A 20,305-nucleotide genomic window follows, 5' to 3' on the forward strand; every position below is an offset into this window, starting at 1 on the left:
CATCATTTTACAAAGGAAGGAATGGAGGGAAGCTTGCTCACCATCCCACGGCTCTAAAGTACCAGAAGAGGGAGTTGAGTTCTATTCATTGTGTCACCAGACTCTGAACTCAAACCTACAAATGTTTGAAGGCCAAGTCACCTAGGGAGAAAATGCCCCTATTCATGACTGAAATCCTTGCACAACACTGAGAAGAGAGGATACACGTGGACTACACATAGCATCCTGTTGTTCTGTTGTTTCAGTCCTGATTCTTCATGATTCTATTTGGAGTTTTTTGGCAGAAATCCTAGAGTGGTTTCCTTCTCCAGTTCATTTACAGATGAAGAAACTGAGGTAAAAAGGGTAAAGTGACATTCCCAGGGTCACATGGCTGGTAAGTGTCTGAGGCCAAATTTGAATGCATGAAAATGAGTCTTCCCGACCCTAGATCTGACACTCTGTCCACTATGGTCCACCTCTAGCTGACAGAATTGCTTGGTATTATCAAACCCGACTGCCTCACTTTGTACACTAGAGAAGAAAGGCATGGACAGGGTAACTCATCCAAGAGCACAATGGAAAGGAAGCAGCACAAAATGGAATTAGAGATCTGTTGACCTTTTAAACTCATAGGATCTCAGACTTTTAGTTAAAAGGGACTTTGAGCTTTGCACAGTGGCAGTATCAGAGCCAAAAGGGACCTCTGAGGTCATCTAATATGAGCACTTCTTTTTGCAGATGAGAACACTGAAGCCCAGGGAAGCCTTATACAGATGATGTTAGAAGTAGGATTTGTACCAAAAGGTCTTTTCCCTAAAAACTGTACCACAATTTTCTGGACACTGTACTGCCACATCAGATATGAAAGTGCTCACTAGGGTTTACTTTCAATAAATGTTTTCAACTGTATCTCAGATGAGACATAGAGGACGATGAAAAACTATGTAAGAGGCAAAGTTCCAGGATGTATCAATAATCTATAAAAATATGAATCACATTTTAGAATAATAAGAAAGCAATAATGAGTTGCTATTCTGTGAAAAGAATAAGAACAGGGGTGGCTAGGTGGCTCAGTGGATAGAGCACCGGCCCTGGAGTCAGGAGAAAATAAGAACAAACAAATCACATCTCAGTGATTGTGAAGGGGAAAAAAATCCCTCTTGATTAGCTTAATGCTATTAAATTCATGAGAATCAGAGTCATCATAGACAACCTCAAATGTTTGTGATTAATACTTAAATATCAGCTAGTAGCCAATCAGTAAGCAAGGTATTAAAACAATTTTTCATGTGAAAATTTTCATCTCTGCCAAAATAATAATTTCAAATGTACATTTTTAGTTTCGTTATTTTTGATATCTTCTCGAAAAGTCTTTCAAACCCTATCATGAAATCACTCTTCGTGACTCTCTCAGGAATGTCATATTCAATCCCAGCTCAATTCCTCTTTGCATTTTTAATATCTCTCTCACTATTGCCCTGCCTCCATTGAACATTTTTTTTTAGGTTTTTGCAAGGCAAACGGGGTTAAGTGGCTTGCCCAAGGCCACACAGCTAGGTAATTATTAAGTGTCTGAGACCGGATTTGAACCCAGATACTCCTGACTCCAGGGCCGGTACTCTATCCATTTCACCACCTAGCTGCCCCCGAACAATTTTTTTTAAATGAAAAGAAAGTCCTCAATACATAGCATAATCAACTAAAACAGATTTCTATGTTGACTGTTTTGAATAATTTCTCAAAGCATTTTAAGTTCGTCACCTTTCTGGTGGGTGTTGAAGGGCCCATTTCATCTTTATTCTTTTGGATTTTTGGTTTATCATTGTATTGATCAGGAAACTCTAGTCTTTCAAAGCTGAGTTTCTCAATGATATCGTTATCATTTTATATATTTTATTTATTTATTCCTCTTTCTCTCTCTCTCTCTTTTTTAAAAATTTTTGCAAGGCAAATGGAGTTAAGTGGCTTGCCCAAGGCCACACAGCTAGTTCATTATTAAGTGTCTGAGGTTGGATTTGAACTCAGGTCCTCCTGAATCCAGGGCCGGTGTTCTATCCATTGCACCACCTAGCCACCCCTATTTATTTATTCCAATCAGTTCATAAAGGTCTTTCCAGTTCCCTCTAAAACCGTTTACTCATTTCTTATAGTACAAGACTATTCAATCACATACTTCCGTTTAGTTGGGTTTTCCCCCACCAGAGGATAGCTTTTTAGTTTTCAATATGCTTGTACATGTAGATCCTTTCCTACCTTTGGGCTATGGCCTAGCAGTGCTCTAGCTAGATCAAGTCACAGCTTAATAACTTTGGGGGCATTGCTCCAAAACACCCTCCACAATGACTGAAACAATTCATAACTCCACCAACAGTACACTGTTGTACCTATTTTCTCTCATCCTCTCCAACACCTGTCATTTTCCTCTGTTTATCTGATAAGAATGAAGTCAAAATTCAAAATTGCTTTAATTTGCCTTTTTCTAAATATTAGTGATTTAGGGCATTTTTTCCATTAATAATATTCCACTAACGTTATTAGTGATTTAGAACATTTTCAGTGACAATTTAGAGCAACTGTTAGTGAATTACAGCATTTTTTAAATGTTAGTTTTGAGCTAGATGTTGGGAATATACAGACAATAATGAAATCATCTTTAGCCCTGAAGGATTTTATATTCCTCAAGTGTAGATGACTTAGGCATATACAAATAAATTTAAAATATATGCCAAGTAAATCCAAAGCAATTTTCAGAGGGAAGGGGGAAGTACTAACTCCTGAGAGCATGGCTGATCTCAGGTACAAGATGACATTTGAATCATCAAAATATATTCAAAAGTCAGAAATCCACAATGTAGCATAAATCAATAAAAATATGGTAGAATTTGCAAGTCATTCAAAAACACCCAAAGAGGGAGGAAAAAACTTGATCTTGGGTGAAAGGTCTAGGCTTGTGTATAAACTTCGCATGCTACAGGTATCATCCATAGTGGGCTAAACAGCTTATCTAGGGGTACCTCCATGCATCTGTAGCTGGTCTTCCTTTGACCACTAGGGGTCTCCAAAACAGCTACCATTGAAATAAGAATTTGGCATCCTTTAGTCCTTGGTTGGGTTCATCCCGGAGGTTTCTGAAACTTAAGGGGCTCTTGACCCTAGACCTGTCCCCACAAGTGGATTTGCAGCCCAACCTGTTGTCATGTAGTTTTTCATCCCCCTGCTTCCACCCTATTTGGTGAATTGTTTTATTTGGGGGTTCAATTACTCTTTCTTTCAGAGTCATTGCTCTCCCTGGGAACTGGGAGGATGAGAGTACTTGGAATTAAAGAACAGAGAAAAATGTTATCTGAGAAAAGACATTGGGAATTTAAAAATACACTGATCATTTCTCAGCCTAAGATGAAGGATTTTTTTCTCCATTAAAAACTTGCGGTTGACAGCTTGGTGGCCTAGTCAGTAGGTAAGGATGGACTTGAAATCATTCTTGCCTTTTGATACTTGTGTGATGCTGGACAAGTCACTGAAGCGCTTCTATTTTCTCATCTGTTAACAACACCTCATCCAAAGGGTTATTAGGATAAAATGAGACAATATTTATGACGAACTTTGTAAAACAAAGTCAGAATAATAGTTGTGGAAGGCAGAGCCCTGACCACAGAGTCAAAAAGACCAGGGTTCAAACCATGAAAACCTGCTCCTAACCCAAGGCAGGAGCTGGAGGCATCAAGAGGCTGAGCAATCCAGCCCACTCAGTAGAAATTTAACTTTACCCCTAATGTCACCCAAATAATTAGAAGCAAAATGGATTTGAACCCTGATCCTCTAACTCCAAAAGGAGTGGGCTTTTCACTCTTCTGCTCTGTCTCTCAATGGCTCCATAATTTTACTGGGGGGGGGTGGGATCTGCAAATTTACAGATAAGTCCATTGAGAGGCAGTTCAGAGAAACCTGTCTCTGAGGCTTGTTTTGGGGATCATATGTATGTAAAACGTCTTAACCTATAGAAATGGTGGATCTCGTTACAGTGAATGGTGGCCAGTGAACTGTTCTGGAAAACCAAAGCTGCGTTATCTTTCTACCCTCTTATATCTAGCTTCCAGGACAATGTTGTTGTTCAGTCATATCCTGGTATGTGCATGGACAGTGTGGTCTTCTTGGCAGAGACACTAGAGTGGTCATTCTCCAGCTCATTTTGCAGATAGGGAGGCAGGTAAATGATTCAGTGGACAGAGCACAGGCCTTGGAGTCAGGAAGAGGGGAGTTCAAATCCAGCCTCAAACACAAGACTAACTAGTTTTGTGACCTTGGGCAAGTCACTCTACCTCCTGATTCCTAACTGGCCACTGGACCCAGATGCCTCTGGAGGACAAAGTAAGGCTGGTGACCTAGCACAGCTCCCCTCACTCCACCCCAATTCATGTGCATGTCTTCCCCGATGTCATTGAGAACGAAGGGCAAACATCGATTACAGATGAGGGAACTGAGGCAGACAGGTTTAAGGGACTTGCCCAAGGACCCGTGCAACTAATGCCCTAGGATGGCTTGAACTCAGGTTCTGCAGACTTCTGGCCTGTACTCCATCCACTGAGGTGCCCCTTTGCCTCCCTTTCGGTTGTAAACACAATGCTGTGTTATGCCAACTGCCCTTCGGAAACCGCTGACCTACCCACCCACGCAGCTGGATTCCAATTTCCAGCCCAGTTGTTAAATCAAAACTAGTGTGAAATGAAACCCACACTCACAGACAAGATTTAACTGAAATCGTCTTATAGAAAAAGAGACAAGCAATTATTTAGCATCTATTATGCTCCCGGTCTGGGAGGCGCTGACAGATATCTTGAAGCCTGCCAGGATTTGCTTGGTGTTCATATGGCCCTGGATAATTTTTAAATCAACTGTGTCCCTTTAACCGTATTTTGATAAAAATGGCCCTGGCCCAGCGGACCACGTTCCCGGGAGGCACCTAACTGGGCCACAGCATTCCCTGCACGTTTATTTGTCCTTCCAGCTGAGCATTTCTGTTCAGATTTCACAGTTTCGCCTGGGCTTTAGGACTAAGGGAACAGGTGGCCTTGCTGGCAGCTTGAAACAGGTTGGGGTTTGGAGAGCCGGCGTATGCCTTTCAGTGAAACGGATTTCCTTTGCAATCGGGCGGCTAGGCCCGGCGCGGTCTCCAGGTTGCCGCTCTTACCTGCAAGCACACCCCATGGTCTCCTGCGAAGTCTTACCTAGCCGGACGGGAGATTTAAGGCGCGGCTGGACCCCCCCCCCCCCCAGCCTATGAACGCCTGGGCTTTGTTTGTTTCATGCGGCTTCGCGTCTCCCAACTCCCTTGGGGTCCCAAGCACAGGTGGGGGTGGAGGCATTGTCCCAGGCAGGGACTTTCAGTTAGGCGAGCCCCCCAGGAGTGGATGCGCTGGCGGCTGCGCGAACCCTGGAGCCTGAGGACGATCGGAGCTGGGGTCCCGGGCCAGGGTGGAGGGGCAGGCCCCACCGCTCCCTGCCGCCCTGCCCCTTGCCCCGGGGACCACGCCTCTCTCGGCTCTTCTGTCCCCAGGCAGAAGGCTTCCGTGGCAACCCCGGATCAGCCCAGGGCAGTGGGGCTCCAGGCTACCCTCCCCGGGGGGGCCCTCCATCGAAACCGCGCGCCTCCCTGCGCCCCCAGCTTCTGCTGCTTCTGGCCCCAGCCCCCAGCCCCCGGCTTCTCACTCCGGGACCGGGACTTTAATTTGCAGCCAAATGCGAGGGCGTTTCACCAGGACCGCTCTCCTTTGGCATCCCGGGATGTTAGCCTGGCATGTCTGCTCTGGCCTGGAGAAGGCGTGCCCAGGTCTCAGCAGGTTGATCGCCCGAGGGAGGCAGAGCCCGAGCCGCCAGAGCCCGGCTAAACTTCGGGCTAGGTCAGAGGCGGGCTCGTGCCCGCGGACCCCAGCAGATGCCCCGGGTCGGGGAGGCGCTTTGGAAGCTGGCGCCGGCTCGGCCGCCTGCAACCCAGGGCTGAGACCCGGGAGGCGGGGGCCCGGGGAGTCAGCCTGCAGCTGGCCCGCGGGACCCCGGCCCGGAGCACTGGGGCTGGGCCGCCGGGCACGGCCGCCGCGCCTTGCCGCTTCCTTTGTGTGGGCGCCGGGTGTGCAGGAGGCGGGAGCAGGGGAGGGGGCTGCGCCGCCCTGTGCTCTGTCTGTGGGGCTGGGAGTGGGAGTGGGAGAAAGTGGGGGGAGCGCGCGTGAGAGAGAATAAGGGGGGTGGGAGCAAGTGTGCGCGTGAGGGGTGCGGGCTAGGTGCGTGCGGCCGCCTCCTGGGGGGCTCCTCCTGGGGGGCTCCTCCTGCGGGGGGCTCCTCCTGGGGGCTCCTCCTCCTGGGGGGCTCCTCCTCTGGGGGGCTCCTCCTCCGGGGGGGATCCTCCTCCGGGGGGCTCCTCCTGGGGGGCTCCTCCTGGGGGGCTCCTCCTGGGGGGCTCCTCCTCCTGGGGGGCTCCTCCGGGGGGCTCCTCCTCCTGGGGGGCTCCTCCTCTGGGGGGCTCCTCCTCCGGGGGGGATCCTCCTGGGGGGCTCCTCCTGGGGGGCTCCTCCTCCGGGGGGGCTCCTCCTGGGGGGCTCCTCCTGGGGGGCTCCTCCTCCGGGGGGGCTCCTCCTCCTGGGAGGCTCCTCCTGGGGGGCTCCTCCGGGGGGCTCCTCCTCCGGGGGGCTCCTCCTCCTGGGGGGCTCCTCCTCCTGGGGGGCTCCTCCTCCGGGGGGGCTCCTCCTCCGGGGGGCTCCGCTGCCCCAGCCGGCGGAGCGGAGCTGCCCGGGCCGCCCAGCTCCTTAAATAGCGGCGTTGGCGGCGCGTCATCTGGCGGAGCAGGAAGTGCGGCCCCGTCCCGGAGGGGGGGACGCGGCGCGGGCGCGAGCGCCTGGGAGGAGGCGGCCGCTGGCGCGGGGTCCCCGGCACCAGGCTATGGGCTGGGGGCGGCGGCGGCGGCAGTAGCGGCAGCTGCGGCCACCTCGGACCCCGGCCCGGGGGGGCGCGGCGAGGCGGCGGGAGCGATGGCCGCGTCCAGCAACTCCAGCTTGTCCGGCTCCTCCGTTTCCTCGGGTGAGTTTCCAGCCGGCCGGCCCCGGGGTCCCTTTCCGCAGCCGCGGCCCCGAGGGGGCTCGCTGCTGGGGCTCGGCCGGGGGCGCCCCGGAGCGGCGGCCGCCTGGCGCTCGGCTGCAGGGGAGGCGGCCGCTTGTCGCCCACAGCCGGGCCGGCGCCCGGGCAGACGTGGGAAAGGACGCGGGGGGTGCCCGGGAGCAGGGAAGCCCCCCCCCCCCCGGCCGGGGGTCCCGGGAGTCCCGACCGGCCGGCGGAGGGCAGGCTCGGGGAAAGCCGGGCTGGGGAGGCCGGGCTGGGGAGGCTGGGCTGGGGAGGCCGGGCTGGGGAGGCCGGGCTGGGGAGGCCGGGCTGGGGAGGCTGAGCGCGCCGACCTCCCGGGCGCTCCGGCTCGTTCCGAAGCCAAAGGAGAGCGACCCCCCCCCCCCCCCCCCCCCCCCCGGCTCCGGCTCCTCGATGTTCTTTGTTTGTTTCAGAAATGAGCTTCGTGGAGACTTGGGCCACCGCCGGCCAGGTCTTAGGCAGAAAGAAATGGGGGGGGGGGGGGCTTGGAGGCCAGGATGCCGCTCACTCTTTGCTGTTTTACGCGTGTGTGTGCGTGTCTGTGTGTGTGTGTGTGTGTGTGTGTGTGTGTGTGTGTGTGTGTGTGTGTGTGTGTGAGAGAGAGAGAGAGAGAGAGAGAGAGAGAGAGAGAGAGAGAGAGAGAGAGAGAGAGAGAGAGAGCGAGAGTGAGGGGGTGCGCGCGCGCGTGTGCCGGCGGGTGGCTGGCTTGGAGAGCTCCTGGGCGAGCACTGACCTGCCCTAAGGGAGCCCCCGAGGCCGCCGGCCGGCGCTCCGGGCGCTGGGACCGCAGCGGCTCCTCCCGCAAGGCAACCCTAGGGATGGGGCCAGTCAGGGAGCCGCACGCCAGAGAGGCGGGGCCCCTGCTTTCTGCCGGGGACGGCTTCTCATCGGGGGGATCCTCGGAGGGCAAGCGCCCTCTTAGGTCGTTGGAAACTTTGACGACGAAGGAGCAAGGTTCCAGAGGACAGACTTGCAGAGCAGCGTGGCACTAGGGGAGTCTATGGGTGGGGGCACTGAGCCCAGTTGGCAGAGCCCGAGCCGGGAACTGCGTGCAAGGGGGAAGATGCTGTTAGGCTGCTGCTGACGGTGTGATGGGTGGCGGGGAGGAGACAGCCTCCAGCCGGTTTTCTTCTCCCGGCAGAGGGTGTCACAAGATGCGTTCCCAAACCCCAGTATTTAATCCCCTAACCAAACTAGAGTGGGCATAACTAGCGAGGTGATTTATAAAATTGCCTGCCAGTGACACGCGCACACGCACACACGCACACACACACACACAACAGAGTATGCACCATATCTTATTCATAAATTCTATTTTGTAAAACAGGTAATATACTAGTGTAATACAAGGGGAAGAATTGAATCAGAGGGTTTAAATTCTTAGCCTGAGTGATCTTGAGTGACTAGCTCTCTGGACCTCAGTTTCCTCTTCTGTAAAATAGAGATTAGACTGTCCATAAGGTCTTCACCCGCTCTGTCTAGTCCTCTACATTTACTGGGTGCATTGCTCTGAGTTGCTCTCCTCCCTAGTTGAATTGCAATAGGAACCAGAGGGTGGAGGAAGGTGGTCAGGGTAATGAGAGCCAAAGAGCTGCTGACTTGGTGGTCCTGGCCAGCCTTTTGGAAAGAAAACAGGAGCTATGGCATGAAGCAGCCTCAGCTGGTTAAGGATCATGAAGCATGAGGAATAATGGTTCCTTGGAAGGGAAAAAAACCCTAACTACTTAGTGGGACAGCACAAATTGCCTTGCCAGGGTATAGTTTTTTCCTGTGGTGGAAATACACACACACACACACACACACACACACACACACACACACACACACACACACAAACCACACACACTTACATTTGGCATTAGAAAAAAACATTGACACCATTAAAAAAAACACACCAAAACACCCTCACCAAAAACCTTTTGCAGCCCTAGAATGCCAAGCCTTCACAAATTGAGTTTTATCTGTGGAAGTGATACTAATTGAGTCATGATAGGCAGAATCAATCTTCCTGCAGTCACCCGTGTGAACAGTTGAGGATTTTAAAACCATTTCTTATCTTTTTGGGTAAATTTGATGATGGGAGTTAGTAAGGTTATATATAATCCATAGCAAGTTTCCATTTGCTGACGGGGCCCTCAAGTCTTATCTTATTGAAAGCAGCAACTTGTTAACTGTGTGTGGTTTTTACTTCTGAGAAGGGAGTGTGCTAGAGCATATTTTTAGCCTCTTGGAGACTGCCCAGGCTCGCTCTGCAGTTCATTTGGGTTAGCTGCCTCGGAGTAGAGTCCTGTCTGGTCTCAAAAGTCTTCTCATCAGAAAATGATGTGGCACTTTAGGGAATGGACAGGAGGGAGAAGCAATAGTGTAAATGTTTTTCTTGCTAATAAAGTGAATGACACATTTTGTCTCAGTGTGCTTCAAGAAAATCCAATTGATTGGTAAGCATTTATTAAGCACCTACTGTATGCTGGCAACCTTGGTAGGCACTGAGAGTACAAAGACAAAAGTGAAAGCAATTTCTGTCCCCAAAGAGTTGGGAAGACAGTAGGAACTCAAATATGCACAAAATAGATTCAAGATTGATACAGGGTTATTTTAGAGGCGAAGAAACTAGCAGAAGGGGGATCAGCAAAGGGTTCAAGCTAAGATTGTGCTTGAGCTAAGACTGAATTTGTTTTGTATTTTGCAAGGCAACAGGGTTAAGATTGAGTTGAGTTTTGAAGGAAAGAAATGAGATTCTTGAAAGATGGAGCTGAAGAGGGCGTCCGCTCCAAGGATGGGGAAGAGCAAGATGCCCAATTTGGCAGAATCTCAGGGTATATGGAGGGGAATAATATTCAGAGGGGCAGCTAGAAGGTGCAGTGGGTAGAGCACGGGCCCTGAAGTCAGGAGGACCTGAGTTCAAATGTGACCTTGGACACTTAACTAGCTATGTCAACTTGGGCAAGTCACTTAACCATGACTGTCTCAAATCCAGGGCCCCTGATCAGTGATCCTGATTCCTATCTGACCACTGGACCCAGATGGCCCTGGAGGAGAAAGTGGGGCAGATGACCTAGCACAGTCCCCCACCCCAATCCAATTCATGTGCTTATCATGGCATCACTTCCCTGATGTCATGATCTTCTATGAAAATGAAAGACAACCATCATCATCATCATCCTCATCCTCATCATCCTCATCATCATATTTAGTATAACTGGAAGACAGATAGGCTAGGGGCCAGTCTTTAAATGCCTAATAGAGGAGTTTAGATTTGACCCTGGAGGTAAGAGGGAGTCACAGGAGTTTGTTGGGTAAGGGAGTAATATGGAACAGCAATATTTTGGCTTGTCATCAGTCCTAGATAAGCTTTGGAAGCTCATTATAGAGATCCTTCCAACACTTGCCTTCACTAGTATATTTTTAACTCTCTCTTTAATACTAATGGAAATTAGGCAAAACATAGGCAGAGACTTCTGTTTGCGAATCAGTAAAGGGCATTATTCCATATCATCCAAGTTACCAGTGATTATTGGCTTAGAGATTGCTTTAGGAAATATGAGGAAAATCATTTTCAACATGAGAGAATATCATGAGAAGTGTGACTAATATGGAAATGTGTGTAACATGATTGTATGTGTATAACCTTTAGCAGAATTATTTGCTGTCTTAGAGTAGGGAAAGGGAGGGTGGGAGGAAAAAACTTTACAACAATGAATGATGAAAATTATCTTTATGTGTAATGGGGAAAATAAAACAATTAATTTTTTTTTAAAAAAAGAACATCGTGACAGATTCAGAAGGCATACCATTAATGTATGTGTCTTATGGAAGGAGAAGGGTCTGGTGATCATGGTGGCTGTTGACATAGCTATACCCCGGCATCACTAAAACACTAGTTGACATTTATTGGAAAGTGCTTTCCCCATATCCACCCAAGTAAGCTTCCAATGACCTTCTGAGATAGGTGAATAGATACTCTTATCCTCTCTTTACAAATGAGGAAACAGAAGTTCAGAGAGTTTAAGTAAGAGACCTAAGTGTCTCGGTAAGATTTCAACCCAATGAATCAACCAACTTATATTATATCCTTTCTTATGTGCAGGCAGAGAAGTATGCTAGGTACTGTTCCAGACACTGGCGATATGTAACAGTACTCACTCTCAAAGAATTTCCATTTTATTCAGCAGGCAAAATGTCTAAATATATATATATATATTATATATATATATATATTATATATATAATATATATATATATGCAGAAAAAAGGCAAATGTAATATAATCCTAAAATCGCTGGATTTTGAGCTGGAAATGGCCTTAGTGGCGATTGAGTCCAGTCTTCTCATTTTACAGAGAAGGAAGCTGAAACACAGGAGGTTTAAGTGACTTGACCAAGGTCACACTCTAAGTACCTGAGACAAGATTTGAACCCAAATTTTCTGGAATCCAAGTACAGACTTCCATTTACAATGCCAATCTATAAATAAATATTTCTTAGAATGTGCAAAATCTTATGGGGAATACAAAGAACTATAAGATCTAGCTCTTGTCCAACAGGAATTTCTTCTCTGGACCTCAGGAAATCAGAGTTTCTATTTGATCACCTCTAGGATCTTTCCTAACATTCCCACATCTCCTGAGGACCTTTCAGCATAGTGCAGTTTTGTACATAGAATTCTAGTCTTGGAGTCAGAACTTTTTTTTTTAGGTTTTTTTGGCAAGGCAAATGGGGTTAAGTGGCTTGCCCAAGGCCCCACAGCTAGGTCATTATTAAGTGTCTGAGGCTGGATTTGAACTCAGGGACTCTTGACTCCAGGGCCGGTGCTCTATCCACTGCGCCACCTAGCCGCTCCTGGAGTCCAAACTTTTCAAGAATATTGGTGACCTTTAGATTTGCTTTTCTCTTCCCAGTGCTTAATACAGTGACTGGAACATTGTAGGCCTTTAATGCAGTTTAGCTGACTTTACTGATTCACTTCCTAACTTCACTTCTTATCCTCTTCATAGCTTTGGGGAATTCAGTCCCCATCCCAAAGAGCCTTGATTACCCCCTTGATATGGTAAGAGGGATGGGTTCTCTGGTCCCTTCTAGCTTGACTGGCTGGGAGATCTATACCATTTGCTCTGTAGGAGTATTCCTATCAGGAAGGAGCAATTGAAAAGACAAAATTAGCATGAAAATAATAAATTGGCTTCTTCTTTGCATTCTAAATTCAGTTTTGAGGTCTGACCTTTGTTTCAGACTTCTTGGAATTTCTTTTTGTCTTAAAAGATTCTTAGAAGAATCTTAAAAGATTCTTTTTGTCTGTGGATTCTCACTTTCTTCTGGATCATTATCTCCCAATGCTGAACCACAGCTGTGGTTCCTAGGGGGTTCACAGAACATTTGGGTTATTACCTGTGTTGGGGTCTGCTTTCAGTTTCCTGAGTACCAGCTTTGCCGAAACCATTCATTAGGGGTCCTTTGCATTCTCGGAGGAAAATCGAACTAATTCTGAAATGAAATTCAAACTTGAAATTCTTGGAAGATATTTGCCACCTTTTCCAAGAAAGAGTGTTAGATCACAGAGAAATCAAATTTTAAATTTACTTTTAAAGCATCCAGTTTCTGAAATTCTTCAGTAAAAGTCAAGATTACCTGGGGGGGGCATTGTGTTTTTTTGTGAACAGTTACAAAGAAAACTTCAGAGTGTTCCATTTTAATATGTAGAGTTGAGGGTCATCAGCTCCAACTCCCCCATTGGACAGATGACAAGATTGAGGCCTACAAAGGGGAAAGTCACACTGATAGTAACTAACAAAGGCAGCCTTCCCCTTCCCAACCCCCCCTAGAGTCAATGCTCTTGATTTTAGACCACATTTTCTTCCCAGGCCAGTGATATTGTTTGAGTCAACTCAATTAAGCATTTATGGGACACTTCCTAGGTGTTAGGTACTGAAAATCCAAAGATAAACAGTCAAACAGTATGTGCCATTAAGTTTCTTCCATTCTTCTAAATGGATGCATGCACCATGGATGCATATGAGCAAATACAAAATCAGTTCGTCAGTAGCTGGTTATTAAATACCTACCACCATCTGACACTGTGGCTGTTGCTGAAACTAAAAAAATGAAATCATCACTGCTTTCAAAAAATTTCAGAGAGCAGTGATGATTTCATTTTTTAGCAAAATATATTTATGTGTATAATGTGTAAATATTGTAACACACACACACACACACACACACACACACACACAAAACTTCATTTCCCAATTGGTAACTCCTAAGAGTTAAAATAGACACACAGAAAGAAACAGAGAAGTAGAGATGGAATGTCTTCCAGTAACTGAACAAGGCTGAGTTTCCAATATTAACAGAGTTCTCTGGAGAACAGGAAATATTGAGATAGCCCAATCCCAAAATGGAAGTCAACAGAGGCTGATTTTAATCAAGATGCAAGAATATTGCTTGTGGAAAGATGTGAAATCAGTAGTATATACAGAGACATCAAGTCATCAATGAGAAATGAACTTGTGGGAGTGGGCTGATGTATGTCTTTAGAGAACAGTGAGGTGGGACTGGCTCAGAAATGCTCATTTTATTTTCACTCTGACTCAGGAAATTAGAAGCAGCATTTGTATCCTCTCTGTTTCTCCTTTGTTGCTGGGAGATATAAAGTGTGAAACTCAATCAGTTCGAGACCACAACATATATAAAGTGTCAACTAAGGGCCAGACCCTGGAAATACAAAAAGAGAGACACAAACACCGTTCTTGTCTTTAAATACTTCATACAAATGGCTACGTACAAACTGGGGATGTTCAGGACACAATGAAGCTGATCCCTAGGGAAAGGTACTCATGTTAAGGGCTGACCCTTGCTAGTGGTGGCAATCATAGATGTAGAAGGCAAGCCAGAATTAAGGCCTTAGTAGTCTGGGAGATCTGGGCTCACACCTGGACTCTGGGATATGACACCTTTTTACATCTATCATCTGCAAGATGATGATAACAACACCCCCACCTCATAGTCCTAGTTGTGGAGATCAGTTGAGATAAGAAGTATTGTTTCATTGAAATGCCAGGCATCACTCTTAACTAAAAGAATCTGCTCTATTTTTACCAACTATATCAAGAATGTAATTGGGAACTGGGAAGAGACCAACCAAGTGAGGATTTCTAGCAGAAGTGACCTTCATGTTGAAAATTTCTTTGTATTTTTTACCCCAGACTCGAAATCCACCTTCCCCCTAGCCCGGGGAAGCCTGTTTCCTCAGTTCAAAGATTTGTGCTTAGGATTATAGTTTCATGCTGCTATTTGGATGACCTTTCCTCACCCCAATTTCATTGGCAAGCTCTTCACCTGCTCCCTGTGCCTCTGTAGAAGTCCCTGTTTTCCTAAAAAAATAATAAAATAAATGGAAATATCTATGTCTTACTCTATGTCTTATACCCTGGACTCCCTGAGCTGCCTACTTCTGGGTGACTTTTTGCTGAGAAAGTCACTTGAATGTTTTACCTGTTGTCACCTGTCAAAGCACGCAGCTTTCTGTTAGGGATTGGCTGTGGCTGAAAACAAAGCAATACTCTAACCTGTCTAAGTGGGCATCATGTGTGTTTGTGTGTGCGTGTTTCTTCCTTTGAGCTTTCCCTTTATACTGGCCAAAAACCTGTTCATGCTGGGGGCCAGTCTGTTGTTCATCATTTTGCTTTTGTAGAGCAGTGAAAGCTTCCTAACAAGGCCTACAGACTTGTATATTAGGAATGCTGTGTTCATACACACATATGTATGTGTTTACATGAATATACATGTATATATATTTATGTTTAGAAAATGTTTTTCTGGAAGGTGGGGATAGATCAAGAATACTGACTAGTATTATTTTTTTTTAAAATATGCTTTCCTTGCAATTCCCAAGCAAGGAACCAGCTTGATATGAACTGTGTGACCTGGGGCAAATGATTTGATCTTTCTGGGACTGTTTTCCCTTGGTAAAATGAAGGCCTTTGAGATCTGTTCCAGTTCTAAATCTAACAGCATAAATTCTAGGTCTGTAACGTGACCCTGGGAAAGTCTCTTCTTTGTCCATGCCTTGCGTTCTTCATCCTCTTGGGTTCCTTCTAGCTCTGGGTCTAAGATCTTATGATCAAGTAACCTGACTTCTCTGGCCCTCACTTTTCTCCACTGTCAAATGAAGGAGTTGCCTAGATTTCTTCTGTGGTCCCATCTTGCTTGGAATTTGAAATCCTAGGTTTGTCATTTTGTGAGTCATTTGGTAATCTAAATCAATTTTCCTCTCTTGGCCTCAATTTCTGCATCTATAACCTAGATGAGTTGAATTAAATATTGTGATGGGTCCTCTTCTGTTCAAGACCTTGAATCTTGATACAGTCATGTTGTCTCTTTGAGCCTTAGTTTCTCTGATTAGAGGGTCACCAAGATCCCTTCCAGAGCTAATGTTCTTTTGTGCATAGATTCACACCTTAATATCTAATGAAACTTGGAATGATTTTTTCCATTGTATTATTAGGTATTATGGTGAACTTCTTCATTGAAACAATCTTTTATCTTGATAACTTTTCACAATTTTACTTTTGGTGAATTATATTTTTTCCAGTTGGCCATTTTTATTTTTAAAGGAATTAATTTCTTTGTCCATTTGGTCAATTTTATTTCTAAAGGTATTATTTTCTTCAGTCAATTTTTTATAATTCTCCTGCATGATTTTCATTTCTTTTCTGCATTTTTCTTCTTCTTCTCTTCTTTAGTTTTTAAAATTCTTTTTGAGCTCTTCCAAGAAATCTTTTTGGATTTGAGACCTAACTGAGACAAATTGAGACCCCTTTGAGGCTTCACATGTAGGCATTTTGTCACTGCTTTTCTCTTCTGAGATGGCATCTTTATCATCCCTCTCAGAATAGTAGCTTTTTATGGTTTGTGCTTTTTTCTTTTTTGGTTGCTCATTTTGATAGTTGAACTCTACTCCTAGGTAAAGGGGAAACAGTCTTAAGATTTTTGTGCTGGGAGTAGGGGTCTGGTTCCAGGCTTTTCTCTTGCCTGTGGTGTTGCACATGATGTTTCAGGGGTTCCTTGCATTAGGGTAGCCTACTTTGGTTCCAGCTATTGCAACAGCTGGGGATGGAACTTTATCTTCTGACCTGGGCTCACTGCTGGCCTGCTGTACTGCTAGCTTGCTAAGCCCAGACCTGAGCTTCTGTGGTTTAAAGCCTACCACTGGTTTTCCAGCTCTCCCATATCTGCTGGCTCATACTTCCCTTTTACTCATGCGATACAGACCTTTTAACCTTTACCCAAGTTCCTCTACAATATTTTGAGTTGAGAACTTGTTTTACCCTGGTTTTTTTGTTGGTTCTGACATTGTAGGTTTATTCAGAAAATTCATTTAGAGTTGTTTTAGAAAACATCTGGAAGCTTCCTAGGTTCATGCCACCATCTTGGTTCTGCCCCCAGGACTCCTTGATACCTTTGGTCTACTCAGAAGGTTACCATCTTAGTTCAGATCTTAATCAGCTCTGGAGGCCACTATTGTTATAACCTCCTAATTATTCTCCCTCCTACCAGTCTCTTTTCTTCTCTATCCCATCTCTCCCCTATCCATTCCTCAGCCACCATAGTGATATCCCTAGTGCATGTTTGACTATGTCTCTCCTCTGCCTCTTGGATAAAATACAAACTTCTGTTTTCACCTCAAACTGACCATAATACATTTCTCCCTTCCTCTATATTCCTACCAAAGTAGTCTCTTTGCTCTTCTCCTTATATGGCATTCCATTCCTTACCTTTTCCCCCCATTTAAGAATGGTTTCCCCCTTGAAATCCTGAGCTCCTCTAAGGCTGCTCTCCAATGTTACTTTCTACCTGAAGCCTTCCTGATTTCCCTCCCCCAAATATTCAGTGCACCCCTTCAATAATTATTTTAGAATTTAGAGTTAGTTTATGCTTACTTAGCTGGACATTTTCTAAATGACCTGGAAGCTCCTTGAGGGCAGGGGTTGTTAGAATTTTTTTGGCTGTGTTGTCCACAGTACCCATTAAAGGGACTGATGAAGTATTTATGGAATTGAATTATGGAACATAAGCTCTGACCAGGAGAACTACTTGTGGCCAAAGTCAGCTTGGGGAACAGGTTAAGTTCTGGTCTCTTTAGCCCTTGGTCAGTGGCCGTAGCTCTTCTGAAGAAGGCTGTGATGCTGTTCCTTTGGAAGGCAGATAGAGCCAGGAAACAGCTGTTTTGGAACTCCTTTTGGAGGGAGGTTTGGGGGGATGGAGCCCCACTCCTCCAAAGGGAAGAAATTCATGTCCTGAAAAATAGACTGCTTCCTGCTGTGGACCAAATTTCTCAGAATTGCTACTGTGTATTCTTTCCACTGGTAGAAATATTAGTAAATTAATATGAGAATTCTTTCATCTTATTTAACTAGCAAAACCCCAATTTCCACTGTGAGGGACAGTGTGATGTTCAGCCTTGTACTTTGGAAGACAGCTTCACACTCTGCCTTTGAAACTATCTGCAAAGAGCTCTGCATACTTTAAATTGCTATGTAAATGTCAAGCTTTTTTTTTGGCATTGAACCTCTGATATTATCAATGAAGCTCCCTTAGCAAGGAGAATTTTATTCTCCAGTGCAATGACTGCATTTTATCCTCTATTTTATTTTATTTTAGAGTTATTTTGCAAGGCAAATGCAGTTAAGTGGCTTGCCCAAGGCCACACAGCTAGGTAATTATTAAGTGTCTGAGACCGGATTTGAACCCAGGTACTCCTGACTCCAGGGCTAGTGCTCTATCCACTACACCACCTAGCCGCCCGTTTTTTATCCTCTAAATGAAAGCATTGCACAGAACACGAGAAGATCCTGGTTTTGCCCAGGATCACAGGACCAGTGGCTCAGAGGCAAGATTGGAACCCAGGACTGTCTGACTCAATCCTAGGCTAGAGCTCTATCACCTATGCCACGCTGGGCCTCCTTGTTAGCTATTTTCCCAAGGGCGGTCATTTCCCAGGTGTTCTCTCAGCTTTACAAAAGATCTATTATGCAGCTTTGTCTTCACAAAAGGCCCGTAAGGCAACTTTGTCATTATTTTCCTTAGAAGGTGGACACAGAGTTGGAGTGATGGATTCTTCCCTTTCAGTCTCCTGTGACTGTTCTCAGTGAGTTTCTTTCATTCATTCAAAGATCTAAAAATAGTGAGTTGATTTACTTTAATGAATTGAGAGTAATAAAGGAGCTATCCAGCTCTGGGATCCTTTCACTTAAATATTGAAACCCCTTGTCCTCAGGGATGGAATGAAGTATCTACTTACCAGTTAGCAGCTGGAAGGGAGAATGCTGTTTAGTATTCAAGATGAAATTACAGGGGAAGTTGGGATAGGCAAATGTGGAGGCTCTAAGATAGGGGTGCCAATAATAGGCTTGCCTTTCAATCTTGTTTCTCCCAATGGAGGGAAATTCAGCTAGACTGCCTTTAAATTTCTGTGTCATTGAAGGCTTGTGTCTAATACTGAAAGAATTTCCTGCTGAATCTTGTTCTCTGTCTTTTTTTTCTGAGTTCCTCTTTGAAATTCAAAGAAAATCAGGAATAAAAGGACATCTTATTTAATTTAGTGAGGGCAGTGCTGGTGTCAGGAAGCCTGGGTTCTGCCCCAATCACATGCTATTTGTTTGGCCCTAAGCAAGTCATGTCCCCTTTTTCTGCCTCATTTTCCCTCATCTGTAGATAGGTGATATTTTTTTTGCAAGGGTAAATGGGGTTAAGTGGCTTGCCCAAGGCCACACGGCTAGGTAATTACTAAGTGTCTGAGACCAGACTTGAACCCAGGTACTCCTGACTCCAGGGCCGGTGCTTTTATCCACTATGCCACCTAGCCACCCTGATAGGTGATATTTTTTTTTTGTTATTTATATGGAAGGAAGAAAAGGAAACAAACATTGATTAAGGTGTCTACTGTGTGACAGAAATAGTGTAAATGCTTTACAATGAATAAAAATAGCTATTATTTATATAGCACTTCTAGTATGTTATTTATTCTGCTTTGTACAACACAAAGATTATCTCATTTAATCTTCACAACAATTCTGAAAGGCAGTTAAGGAACTAAAGCAAATAATGGTTAAGTGACTTTCCCAAGGACATACTGATTATAAGAGACTGAGATTAGATTTGAACTCAGATCTTCCAGGAGAAATGCACTGGACAAGATGCATCTGAAAGTGTTATTATGAGGAAAGTACTGTGCAACCCTCAATGGGCTAAAGAACCATTTTCTCCCAGGTCCTTCTTGAAGGCTTTCCCCAGTCTCTCTAGATGACTTTCTGGAGATGTGATAACATCTTTATCACAATGTGGCTTAGAGACCAGAAGACCCATAGGACCCAATCAACTGCCCTCTCCACTAGGGCTCCTGCCATATGGGTACAAACAATGGAAAGAGCATAATTCTCTGGAGGCAGATGAACTGGGCTTAGTTCCCCTTTCTGATCCTTGCTGTCCATATGATCCTGGGCATATTATTTCACATTTGTACCTCAGTTTCCACATCTGTAAAGTGAGAGAGTTAGACTAACTGACTTCTAGAATTCTGTTCTATTTTGTGAATTCTAAGTTTAAGGTTTTTTCCCATTTCTTAAGTATTCTTGTGGCTAAAGTATTATTATACTTAGAGGTAAGAAGATCTGAGTTGAAATTCTATCTCACATTGTTTTTGTCCAGTCTTCATTCTTTTCTTTATTATAAAATTTTATTTATTTAAAGCAATGGGATTAAGTGACTTGCCCAAGGTCATACAGGTAGGCAATTATTTATTAAATGTCTGAGGCCAAATTTGAACTCAGGTACTCCTGACTCCAGGACTGGTGCCCTATCCACTGTGCCAACCGGCTACCCCTCCAGCCTTCATTCTTGAAGAGGAGGGTGGTGTCTTGATTTGCTAGTGAATTGGATTTAAGTGAGGCAAAGTTGTGTGACATCATCAGCCTCACTGTCCCCTCAAGTCATTGGAGTTCAGTGGCAAAACGTAAGTCAAAATGACAGGTGATAATGCCTATTTCAGATACCTAATAGCTGTAGGATGCAGGATAAGTCACTTAACTCCTTTCCTCATCCATGATAGTAATAGTACCTCTCACCCAGGGTTGTTGTGTGAGGTTCAAAAGGAATCTTGGCTGTGTGGCCTTGGGCAAGCCACTTAATCCCATCTGCCTTGC

At 45.4% G+C, this 20,305-nt stretch overlaps 1 protein-coding gene across 2 annotated transcripts in view; it reads left to right on the forward strand.

Moving 5' to 3' along the window:
• The first annotated feature begins 6,975 nt into the window (after positions 1–6,975).
• CHN2 (chimerin 2) overlaps positions 6,976–20,305 on the forward strand; it is a 281,452-nt gene continuing 268,122 nt past the window's right edge. For both annotated transcript variants that reach the window (XM_074195566.1, XM_074195567.1), the window contains exon 1: positions 6,976–7,050. In XM_074195566.1, the coding sequence (XP_074051667.1) occupies positions 7,002–7,050 (49 nt within the window). In that variant the 5' untranslated portion in view covers positions 6,976–7,001. The remainder of the gene's footprint in view (positions 7,051–20,305) is intronic.

The sequence above is a fragment of the Macrotis lagotis genome, chromosome 7 (genome assembly GCF_037893015.1).
Source record: "Macrotis lagotis isolate mMagLag1 chromosome 7, bilby.v1.9.chrom.fasta, whole genome shotgun sequence".
Taxonomy (NCBI): Eukaryota; Metazoa; Chordata; class Mammalia; order Peramelemorphia; family Peramelidae; genus Macrotis; species Macrotis lagotis.